This window comes from Nesoenas mayeri (assembly GCF_963082525.1).
Source record: "Nesoenas mayeri genome assembly, chromosome: 16".
Lineage (NCBI taxonomy): Eukaryota > Metazoa > Chordata > Aves > Columbiformes > Columbidae > Nesoenas > Nesoenas mayeri.
This window is the reverse complement of record NC_137562.1, coordinates 14,323,686-14,336,691: the sequence shown is the minus strand read 5'-3', so window position 1 is coordinate 14,336,691 and position 13,006 is coordinate 14,323,686. Positions and strand designations below refer to the sequence as shown.

At 39.3% G+C, this 13,006-nt stretch overlaps 1 protein-coding gene across 1 annotated transcript in view; it reads left to right on the top strand.

Moving 5' to 3' along the window:
- Nucleotides 1-13,006, top strand: part of PTPRT (protein tyrosine phosphatase receptor type T) — a gene marked incomplete at both ends in the record, with an annotated part of 367,619 nt that overhangs the window by 121,818 nt on the left and 232,795 nt on the right. Inside the window, 1 exon segment of the mRNA XM_080354355.1 lies at nt 12,298-12,569. Coding sequence (XP_080210481.1) covers nt 12,298-12,569 — 272 coding nt within the window.

The following is a 13,006-nucleotide window of genomic DNA, read 5'->3' as shown; positions in this document are numbered from 1 at the left end:
AAAATCAACGTATATGTGTACGCTGCATGTGCTAACAAGATATTATTTGTAGCATCTGGATGTCTTGTGAGGCAAAAGCCCCAAAGAAACTCAGAAATAAAACTTATGAGTTAGTATGTTGAGATTAGACAGTATCAGCCTTGAAAGACCTTGTTGTGAATGTAATAGAACTTGGCTATTTTTATCCTAATGACTTTTTCATTAAATAGAAGAAAATCTGTATGGACAGAACAAGATAAATCTGTGTTTCTTCACAAACATATGCATCAGCACATACTTCAACAAGTACTATACAAGTATGTACTCTTGCCTAAGCCTGTCGCAAAGGACTAAATTATGCTGCGACACTATGTAGTGTGTAATATATTTGACCAATTCTGGCTTTAGAACACTAAGGACATGTCTCTCCATTAATGAGGGAACACCTTCTGTTGCATTTGCCTTTAGTCAGGGAAGCAACACTGGTTGGATTCTTGAGGAAGAAGAATGACTTGTTTTTCTTGCACACCTGTTGTATTTACTTTCAATTTGGGGATATTTGCAGGATGGGAGGGGGCAAATCCTCAATGAAGCTGAGGAATCAGGACAATAAGACATCAGGAATTGTCTCTACTGATCTGTGAAAGAAAGGAAATTCAGAATTTTGCAGTGTTGGAGGTGGCCTTCAGATTGTTGGCTTATTTAAAACTTGTCCTAGCAACAAACTCCCTAGTAGCAAATCTGTTGTGATTCTCAGTAGCTGGATAGAATTTGTGATTTTTCCCTGTATAAGCCTAAAACATCTTAAGTTTGAAGGTTTCAAGGTTGATAACTCATTACCCAGCTTTAGAGAGTTTCTGTAAAAGGTGTTATTCTGCAACTGTTCCATATAAGATTTCTTGTCCTATTTCATTTGAAAGCATTGCAGGCTGGGTGATTCTAAAGAGAAAATACCAGACTAATTAGTTGCTTATCAGATATGGTATTTCCATTTTTTATATTCTTTATCTGAAGTGAAAAATCTGTCTCACACTGATGCGGCATAATCTAGTAGGACAGATTTCAGGTGGATCTTAAATGTTCACTTTGTCTTTGCTTTGAAGGAAGAACTGTTCTCTCAGTATTTATGTTTATTAGCAAATTTGTAAGGACCCGCTGGGAGATTTGCATAAGGAGGCAGCAACTGAATTGATTTAATTGCTTCACTGCTACATTAGCTGTTGGCATCCCTCCTGGTTGTAGACTGAGAGGCTTGATGGCCAAACCAGTTTGTGGTTTCTTCTGTGGCCACCTTGGTTGTTTTGTCAACCTGACACGTTCTTGCCGGCTGTGATAACTAAACAGCCACGGCTTGAGGGATGAGGCCTACAAACCCTGCCTGGCCATGGCTACCACCTTGGCGTGAGGTGCCCTGGTTTGCTGCGGCTTCACCCACTTGAAAGCACTGAGTTTTATTGAGGTGCTGGGCATGTGTTGTTTAAATGTTTGCGAAGACTCTTTCATGGGGGTGTTTGGTGTGGGGAAGATGAGGGAGCAGACTCCAGCAGCTTGGGTGGTAGCTCGGTGTCCAGCCCAGCTGTTCCTTCTCTGGATGTTCCATGTCACGCTGGATGTGATGGATGGTCACACCATGCTGAGCAGGGAAAACTAAAGTTTGTAGCTTGACTTATCTGTAGAACATCTTGGACACTGAAGTACTACGAACAACATCTTCAAGAGCTTGATGAGTACTTAAAATTCACACTTATAGCAAAGTTGCAAATATGTAGTTTTTCACATTTTAACGCATGCCCAAAGCACGCTTGAGACTTCTGCTGTAAAATTGTGTGGTTGGGAACATGGAATCCTGTCATGCAGCAAGCATATATTTCTGAGAAAGCAGGGACAGACAAGCTGGCACTTGAAAATTGTGCCTGTAGTATTAAACGTAGTTTAAAAGGTGCCTGGAGCTATAGGGAGTTTGGATATGCTGTATTAAAAAATAGTGGTTTACTTTCATTGACATTGCTGTAGTTTGTGGTCGTTGTCCTTAGTTTTCAGTACTTGTTACAGTGTTGGTCAAAATACTTGGAAATGTGCTGTGCTGCTTGTTAATCTGGCAGTCCAGACTTTTATTTTACACTTCTGAAAACTGACAAAATATTTCACAACTTTGTGCTCTATGGAATTTTAGATGCTTCTTGATGTGTTTGATTTCGAGCATCATTGTGTATGAGGTAGAGTTGTTTGATAGTTTCCTAAATAGCAAGTGTTTAACAAAATCTTTTACATTGATGCATAACGGAAACATATTAGGGAAGAAAATAAGTATGTTAATGACCCAGAGAATTCCAAGAAGATTAAGGATATGCTCTTTGAAAACACCACACTCAGAAAACTGATAGGGGCATGGTTGCATGCTGAGTTTGACGGTTTTTGTGAGCAGGAAGAAATTACACTCTGCTGTTTTTCCAAATTAGTCCCCTTGATAGAAGCTGTGTGAATACAAAATAGAAACTGATCCAAATGGGGCAAATTATCTTAATTCTTGTTAATTCCTTCATGCATTGTCATGAATACACTCACTAAAGAAATCTTAAAAGTGTTTAATAATATAGTCTAATACTGGATCCACTATTTTAGAAGAAAAGAAAATTAGGATAGAATTCTTAGAGACTTTTTTTGGAGGAAGGGTTGAACTTGGCATGTGGTATCTACAGCGCTGTGAAATCAAAATTTCGTAAAGATATCTATGTTGCAAATGTAAACCTAGGGCATGTTGCCAGTTTTTAGTGGAATATGCTGAGCCTTTGCCTTACAAGGGTGAAACATAATTGCGTGTCCTCAAAGCACAAGCTGCAAGAGGCATGTGTTCAAAATGGAAAGATGTGTTTAAATGGACTGCCCGCAGGTTTGGAAATTGGATTTTTCCTTATGGTACGAGGTGGCAAACCTGTAAAGGAAAATTGCCAGATGGGAGAACTGCTCAACCTCTGTTCCTCTAGTGGCTTAAATCATGGTGCTCCGTGTACCAAAAGTAACAGAGAGGGGTAAACAAATGCAAGAGAGCCTTGTTTGTAAATGTAGTACATTTGTATCACAAGCAGCGGTGGTCCATCTCAGGCACAGTTCTTAGCCACTGAAAATGGTATGTTTATAAAGCTGCTTTGAGCAGAGCATTACCGAGGGACTTTGTTTTAAGCTATTAGCATTTCTGCTGGTTTTTTAGACAAAGTGTTTGTTTAAATGTGATGGATTCTTCTCTGTGCCTCACAGTCCAGAGCTGGGAAGGGAATAGTTCTGTGTGTGAAACAGCACTGGACTCTTTGTGGTTGCAGCACTAATGTCCTCTGATCCCAAACAAATACGATGCTCAACTTGAAAGATTAGTGGCACATGCACTATTCAGCTTCTGTGTTCCAGTGCACCTCAGTGCTTTATCAAATAACTAGAGAAGGCAGCCTAAATGCCCTTGTATATATATATTTTTTGAGAAATTTTGATAGCTTGAGAAGTACTCAAACTATCCAGCATCAGATACCGGTGTTTATTATTCTGGCAATACAGTAGGCTACCTGCACATACACTCTCATTTAAAGGAAAAACATGATGAATTTTGTGAAATGACTCAACTCAGTGAGTTCAGTATGGCAGCGCTCTGACCAATGACAAAACACGACCAAGTTCTGCAGGTTACTCTGGTTATGTATCAGTACAACCTCCAAAGTGAAAAATACTGTTGCCTACCTGTCATAAACATCGACGTTATTTAAACGGTTGTTTTTCAGAGGCATAAACTTCCTAATTTAATCTTTATTACTCTTTACAAGTGAGCGGAATGCCATTCTAGTCCCTGTGGATGGAGTATCTATGCGGACTCTGCTCTAGAGCACAGAATAGAAATATGATCCTGGAGTAGGTTTCTGTAATAGAGATTAATAGAGAAACTGAAAGCTAATTGCATCCACATGCTTAGAGGGTTAGTCTGTTTACATGAATTTGTGAACATTGTAGTTAACTCAGTGTAAATCCTACATAAATGGCTCATTTGTTTGTGAGGCCATGAGGAGCAATTATTTTTCAAAGATAGATAATCCTACTGAGAAAATGCTCGTTAATAATTTGGCGCCGATCCTGATCACGCTGGGTTCAGGGAGCAGGTTATTTGCCGGATTCATTTAGAACAGGATCCAAACCTGAGAAAACTGCTCAAGTGCATTTTAATTTGAGTTCTTTCTACGCAAGGTATTTACAACTTGTTTCAACTGCAAACACTTGGAATAGTAGGGCTAAGCCTTGCCTATGGAAAAAGGCTCTGTTCTTGTTTGAAGCAGTGCCAGTACTGAAAACTTCTTCATTCAGGTTCTGAAAACATGACAGAAGTTTTCACTTTACCTCTTGACCATCTGAAATGTTCTGCTGTAATTACCTAACACTCCGAGTCTCGATACTTTATATTGTTCTAATACCTTTAATTTAGAGTTTTACTTTTGATTACTGTTTATGCTGGGAGCATCTCCCAGTATTCATTGTCTGGTAAAAGACAAAAATGTGTAATCCTCAAAGGATGTTTCATACCTCCTTAAATTGCAACAATTTTAATAAATAGAATTAGTGAAGCTTTGAGGATAAAAATGACATTCTAATTAAAAAGGAACCTACTAAGAACAATTTTGAACTGTAGTGTAGAAACTTGAAAATGGGGTGAGGAGATAACTTCAGAATAAGATAATAGCAGGTACGAGGTTTATTTAAATCTCCTACTTGCAGGAAACGAGAACTGGTGAGTCAGCTAGAATATCAGTAATTAGCTTCTGTACTTGGTGAAAAATGTACACTTTCCATGGTCTAAATGATTACTTTGCACTAGTCTTAATTCTAGAAATTATCATGTCTTTTTTTGGACCTTTCTGTATGTCAGACTAAGGTACTCTTGGGCAAACAGTTGTGGTTTTGCTAAGGAGCAAGTCTTCGATAATCTGAGGACATTTTTAAGTGAAATTATTGTTTTGCTAATGTGTTTTTTTCAGAGCTGTTTAATTGGCTACTAAAAGGAAGAATGGGGAGATTTTTCTTCTTTAAATAAAAGAAAAAGGATGATCCTTGAACGCTCAGAGGTAAAACGATTGAAACAATAGCAAACAGATGAATCCACTTAGGTGAATCCAGACTGGAAGAGTAACCAGCAGAGCGTTTGCAGGGGAAAACTATGACTTTCTACTGTACGGAAATTACTTCTGTGCCAGTGTAATAATGGATTAAAACTGGATTCTCCAAGGATTTTGAAGCCTTTGAAATACCTCCTGAGAGTTTATTTAAATAAAGGAATCCTCAAGGGGGAACCAAATTCTATGTGGGATTTGAAGATGACTGGAGACAGAAAATAGTCCAATGTGGCAGAAGGTTAACAACTGATGGCCTGAATGTCTTTACTAATAATATTCCAAGCTGAATTCTGTAGGAGGAAATGAGCAATAAAATAAGTAACTTGGCACTGACAGAAGAATTTGTTGGGAGCTGTGAGGAACTCAAGGCAAACGCTGGCACACACAGGATAGGTTGGAGGCTCTGTCTCATGGATAGCTAATTATTTCTAGTTCAGATTACGAACTGTCATTTCACATTGCTGCCTGTAATTTTTAGGTTCATCCATTTTAAACAAGTGCCGAGAGTTGGTGCAGTGTTCATCATGTAGTTTTATCTACTTTTTATTTAAATGAAGTCTTCCTAGTCAGTCCCATGTGTTTCTGACCACATAAACGAGTTGTTGTGGTGTGCCAGATGCCACATAAAAGTTACTTAACGGGGAAAAGGATGGATTTAGATTGGATCAAGGAACAATATTTGAAGTTTCCATCCAAGCAGTGGTATCAGGTCAGTCTGCCATCCCCTGCAGAGCTCAGAAGCCGTGTTGTGGTACCCAGCCCTTTTGGGTTTCAGCAGGAAAATCTTGACCAGAAAATGTGATTTAGTAGACACCATTAATTTCTAATAAAAACGTAATATCATGCATGTAGCACTGTTAGGTTCTAAATAAACTGCAGTCTACAGGAAGTAAATCTATGTGTACTTTTGGACAATTTAGTACAAAATATTTACACAGGCATCCAGCTGGGCTCAAAAAAGCACATGGGAATAATAGCCTTTGTAGAGACTGGTAATCTTGTTGCTTCCTAATATTAAAAAGACCAAGAAGTGAGTTATGATAAAATACTACAAATTATGTGTACGTTAAGTGTACTGAGCATATTTGATTAAAACACGGGGACGTATACAATGGCTCAAAGGCAACATATCTCAAGCTACTCAAATGCTTTGTTATTGAACACAACTCTCAAGCTATTTGATTACAAATATTTGTCCAGTTTCAGTAACTATCAGATGTTTACTTACTGATTAGACTTTTGTGTAATGATGGATCTAGTTTAATTATCTTGAATTGCAGCTGCATGGTTCAGGATTTTTTTTAAGCACAGATGCTGTCTTGTGTCATAAGCTAGTCACCAAACTCAGCATGTTATGGAGAATATGTGGATTAAATTAGTATTTTATCATGGACACTTAGGCCCCTTCTCTGAATGCTGGTGCTAGCCACTGTTGGCAACTGAGCTGCTTCAAGGTGCCTTTTCCTTTTCTCTTCTTGAAATATAAGTCAGTAGCATTTGGCAAGAAAGCGTCAGCCCAACAGTACAACACCCTTGATAAAGAGGATGCTGATAGTAACTCCCCCATTTAGGTTACTGTAATTATAACAGGCGTTTAGACCAGCAAACATTGCCTATTTAAAAGCAAAATCTGGTCTAATTTAGTTTCAATGGGAATGAGCAATGGATAGTGCTCACAGATGTGGGCTGGAATGACTGAGGCTCCTTCCTCCTGTGCCAACCCGCCTCCACTGTGGGCTGCACCAGCCTCTGCTTTTGCAGTTCTGAGCTGCTCCTTTTGGGAAATTCTTGTGCCTCCATACTGCGCTGTGGCTTGTGAGATGGCCTTAATCATCTTCTGAATTCGCTGTACTAAATTCCATCCCTGGCTATACTGCAGTACACCCAGAATAGCGTCACTGACTTCAACAGCACCCAACGCTTTGTTGAAACTGAGCTCAGTGAAGTTGAAAATTTGATGCAAAAATAGCTCAGTGCATAATCTTTAACATATTCTGAGTTTAGAGCTCTAGTGTTGATTTCTTAAATGTGCAAATAAGTGACCATATGGTTAGAACACAGTTATGTGAAAACAAACTGTTTGAGAAACAATTCTTGCAAGAATTCTTCAGACATCATTGGCTATAGTTGCCTTTTGGCATTACACTTAATATGTTTTCTGTCACAAATAGAAGAGATAATAATCCCTCTGCAGTTCCCAAGAAAATGTTACATATACAAAACATATGGAAGCTTTACAGAAGTTGCAATGATCATAAATGCTGGTTAGTAACGTAGCTGCATGCCTACTAATGAGATATTTAATCCTGGCTGACATGTAAACCACTTCTAATACTCTAGAATTATGTAATAAAAATATTCAGCTATTTGTCTTGAATGATTAAGCAAACCAAGAGTCCAATATATTGAAAATAAGTATGTGCTTGAACTACATGGATTTCAGTACTTCCTAGCAGAGTGATATCTTTACCAAAACACTTCTGGCAGCTGATGCCAAAGGTGATTCTAGAGCGCCTTTCAGAATGGGAGGTTTGTAAGTCTCAGTGGATAAAAACTCTTGAGAAACCTGAGTTGGCCTCATCACTGACCCTGCTTTGCCTGAGGCCCTTTCCAACCTGCATTATTCCGTGTTGCTTTGTTGTCCCTTAACAAGGTCAGATGTCAGACTTCCTTTCTTGAAGATGGAGTCCTCCTTTGAAAATAAGCAAACCTGCATCTCGAAAAGATGCTCGTGCACCTGATGGAACTGATGGAAAACCCATTCCTTTAGTTTTGGAAGGAGTTTGCTCTCTACCCGATTCGAGTTTTCAAGGCTTTAGGAGTCTTGTTTTGCAGTTGGGCATTTTGACCACTTTCTTTTCAAGTTTACAGTCGGTCTTTAATGGTTACTGTAATTTTGCTTTTAAACAGCACAGTTCTTCAAAGCCAACAGTGGAGCAGCATCCACCGAGGTCTGTCTGGTGATCTCGAGGAGTTCTCAATGGCTCATTTCTTCAGCTGTCATTTGTCAGAACACACTCATGTAATCTTAATGAACAATGTGCAAAGCCATTAAAAACTCAATTACGGCTTTCTTTTTACTGCAGACGTGAGAAAATGCAATCATAAAGTGCTGATGTGTAAACACAATAGCCACCATCTGCTACAGAGTAGCATTTCAGCTCCAAAAAGAGGATATATGTTGCAGATGCATCAATAATAGGACGCTTATCAAGGCATCATTATGCACCAAGCAGGGGAAAAATTGAAATTTATGGCCAGCTAGAGAGCACTTTGTGGTTTAATTCCCCAATTTTCAGTGGTGTGTTTAATAACTATGAGAGAGTGCCGTTTTATGGTCCTGGCTTTGAATGGGTTTTTAAAATGAATTTATTTACCGTCTTCCCACCCGCCTTGCTTCTGCCTGGTTTGTATTTAACACATTCATTTTTGGTGATTCAGGACACAACCAGCAAGATATTAATTAATCTAACCTGTTGATCCAAGAGCATTAGATTTAGTTGGCCTGATACTCAGTCTGCTTTAATGAGCATATACTTCTGTGTCCTATAAATATATGAAGAGAACTTCTACACAGCATAGGTAATTTCTTCCCCAAACTAATTTTTTCAGTTCAACATTGACTTTATGGCATTTGAACTTGCCAGATGGAGGTAAACAAAACAACAACAAGCCTAAAGGATTTTTTTTTCCTGCTATTATTATTTTTCAAATTGGAGATGCAGTGGTCTATATAAAAGTTTCTCCAAGATACCTTTTGTTTTATTCATATTTGTGCCTGGAGACATTTAAGTGGCTTTCAGTCATGCATTGATCAATAATTTCCATTTGTGACCTGTTAATTTATTCCCTAGTTCTTTATATGAGTGGAAAAAATGACAAGTGGTTTGTTGATGCCAAAGCAGATTGTATCTCTTTATTTGCACATATAGGCCTATAAATTGAGAATAAGTCCCATCAGCTTCAATTCTGCGTTTGGTCTAAAGAAGGCTGTCAGGCTCTGAATCACAATATGTCAATTTTTATTAAGGATAAGGAAAACCATACTTGTCCTTAAAAGGCTATTTTGTTGCTTTGTTTTTATTTTTCTCCTGGTGGGAGCAATTTTCATGATCTTTTGCCTACCTCTAAATGACAGGTCGTGCCCAGACAAGCTTCACTGGTGTGGACATTTGTAACAGGACATCTTTTCCACTGTCATATAAAATAATACCTCTTATCAAGACTTCACCAGAGACAGGAAACAATTCTATAGTATTTTCTCCTGCATCTCTAGGCATACTGCATTAAAAAAATCATAAGCTATAAATAAGAAGCTATGAATAATTTGTATATGACAATTGCTTGTAAGGCTATTCTTTTAGTAACCGAGTCTAATTATTTTAAGTGCTATTTGGTGGATGGATGTTTTACTTGCTCATGTGTCAGTCGCTGGATTCAGGCTCCATCCTCTCTCTAGAATTGTCGGCAGTTGCACAAAAGGCCGTTGTCAGACTGCGAATGGCTTGTGATTCATTTTTTTGTGGGTGGCAAAAAATAAAGTTGTAATTATTACTTGGAACTTTTTATGAAAGCCGATGTTTTTTCTCCCAGAGGAAAGCTCATTATTTTTATACATGAATCTGTAAGAGCTAAATACCCCTTAACTTTTTGTGTTATTGAAACGCTTACCCCGCTGTAGCTCAAGACTGGAATGTGATAGACACAGCACAGCTTCAGAGTAGTTCTTTAGGGTAGAAATATGTATATTATTTAAACAACAAAAAAAAAGGTTGAAAAAGCTGACGAGAAGTGAGATAGATGATTTGCCATATGATCCAGTCAATGATGGTGCAAGAATGAGTTTTCCTGGGTTTCTACCCAGTGCAGCAAGCACCTTATAGATGCACAGGAGCTCTGTATTTCTTTATGGAGTGCTTTAATGGACTGTGCCATCATCCTAAAACCTGAGATCTGACAAGTGTCAGCATCATAGAGTCATAGAATCATTTCAGTTAGAAGAGACCCTCAGGATCATTGAGTCCAACCATAACCTAACCCAACTCTGGCACTAACCTATGTCCCTGAGAACCTCATCTAAAGGCCTTTTCAACCCCTCCAGGGCTGGTGACTCCAGCACTGCCCTGGGCAGCCTGTTCCAATGCCCAATAGCCCTTTGCAGGAAGGATTTTTTTCTACTCTCTGATCTAAATCATAGCACTTGTCTTCATTGTATCTTGTGCTGTTTCTCAACAGCTGCTTCAGACTCCACCACTGTTATTCAGCAGTTTTACAGTGGCTTTCCTCCCAGATTCTCAGAAGAGAGTTTCTTATGACTGTTATCGCTTTATTTGTAAGGGAAGATAAGGCAGGCAATGTGTGCTGACAGGGATTGTGGACGGGAGCGCCGTAATCCGTCGCGGAAACCAGGCTGTTGGGTTCCAGCCGCTGCCTTTGCCATCAGGCTGTGCTACCTCCGCAAGCCTGTTGGCAGTTGTGCTTTCTGATAGTACATCATCTCAAGTCAGAGAAATGGAATCTAGATCTCAGTTTCTCAAAACTTTACCTTGTTTCACTGTATTTTTAAGAGTAACGTGAGAAGTCACCGAAAAAGGGGATTTTGTGGTTGATTTGGAGCAGTTAGACCAACAGTGAACATCTGTCAGGATCCCCTCCTAGGGACTTAGATTATTAGAGAGAAATTGAGAAGTCTGGATTCAACTCTTTTTCAAAGTCCTTGCTGTGAATCTGGAATTTCTTGATTTGGGGCCATTTTAATTTTCAGCATATCAAAATGAATTATAGGATTGCCAGAGAGCATCTTGCTTATAAATTGTCATGTTTCTTGTACAGCCTCTTTTGCAGCCGTGCTTGAATTGTGCTTGAATTTGCCAACAATATGTGAATTTATTTATTTTTCTTTTTTTAAGATGAATTCCTTTCTGCGTCCATGCTTTTCAGTTCTTTACAAAATGCACATATATCATATAAACACAGGGAAAAAGTTGCTGGTATCTAATATAAATTTAGAGTATAAGGCTGTTCACTGCACAGAACTGCTCAAGATGTTTATCTGGCCCGTCCAAGTGTTGCGCTGCTATGGCATGGAATCGGGCAAGTCAATAGGTTAGAATTGAGGCAAGGCTTTTCTAACTCAATCTTCAGTAAACTGCAAGAGGCGAGCAGAGAAACACATTTGTAGGATTCCTTGGCAGCAGCATCAGAACTGAGAATGTCAAGAGGGCTGCATTTGATTAAAAATTATCATGCCTGGCTGCTGACACACAGGTTTTTTCCCCCCACTTCAATCTTTATATTTTCTTCAGCTTTTTCTGAGTGCGAGTGCCTACACACACATAAAGGAGATCCTTTAAACAGAATTGAATCAAATAACTCTCATAATGTTTTTCCTTATTGCTAACATTTGTCACCTTGATGCATCTGTGAGGAGATGAGTTGAGACACAATGTGCTGTAAAATAACTGCTTGATGAATCAAAATGCGAGTTCAACATCAAGTGCTATGGTTAATATGATGCAAGCTTCCAGGTTAATAAACTCATAAATTGCCTTAGTATTAATATAAATTTCCTTGCCTGAATTCATCCTGTCCTTCCCTCCTGGAAGAACAATTGTCCTTGTTGCATTGTTTCTAGTTGAGATGCTGCTGTTATGTTTGCAAGCCCGATTCTTTTGTGCTCTGGAAATAGATTTTCTTCATAACACATTACAACCTTCAAACATGTATAGTGCCAAGATGCAGGGTTCACAGGTATAGATTGGCATGAAGCGGGTAGGGGCCACGCAGGGTAACCATAAGCTGAGAATTTGGGCCATTGTTGGAGTTTTGTATTGAATTTGCTTTTGAGGGACAGTATGTGGGAGGGGCTGCTTTATCACAGGGTTATAAAATAATAAAAGCAAAATAGTATTTTTATATTTTATTTTTTTATCTTGATTTTTAAGTTATCTAATTAAAATGGTTCTAGTTGACCCTAAATCTGTTTATGTATATATACCCTTCAATTTTCATATCTTCTTTCTGCACCTAACAACTGCCATAAAATAGTCTCAGTACTTCAAATGAACGTTTTGCTTTCTGGCTTCACACGGAATCACTGACATTTCTGATGGATCTATTTTTATTGAAAAGGCCAAGCAAAACCTCTTCCTTCTCTTTTTGCCTTGCTCCATAGGCTCCTTCATGATGGTGAACAGCTCTGGGCGAGCATCTGGGCAGAAAGCTCACTTGCTGTTGCCTACGCTGAAGGAGAACGACACCCATTGCATCGACTTCCACTATTACTTGTCCAGCAGAGACCGTTCCAGTCCCGGCTCTCTGAACGTCTATGTGAAGGTGAATGGAGGACCACAGGGCAATCCCATCTGGAACGTCTCGGGGGTTGTTACAGAAGGATGGGTGAAAGCAGAACTTGCCATCAGTACATTCTGGCCACATTTTTATCAGGTATGAGTTTGTAATGTTTTTATCTCTTTTTGCTCTGAACATGTTGCCCAGAGAGGTGGTGGATGAACCATCCCTGGAGACATCCCAGGCCAGGCTGGATGGGGCTCTGAGCACCCTGAGCTGGTGAAGATGTCCCTGCTCATGGCAGGGGTGGCACTGCATGAGCTCTGAAGGTCCCTTCCAACCCAGACTGTTCTGTGAGTCTATGATTTGGCTAGGTATGAGCTGTAAACATAGCAATAGGTATTATGATAGGACAAGAGGAAATGGCCTCAAGTTGTGCCAGGGGAGGTTTAGATTGGATATTAGAAAAAAATTCTTCCTGGAAAGGGCTGTTGGGCATTGGAACAGGCTGCCCAGGGCAGTGCTGGAGTCACCAGCCCTGGAAGGGTTTAAAAGGCATTTAGATGAGGTTCTCAGGGCCATGGGTCAGTGCT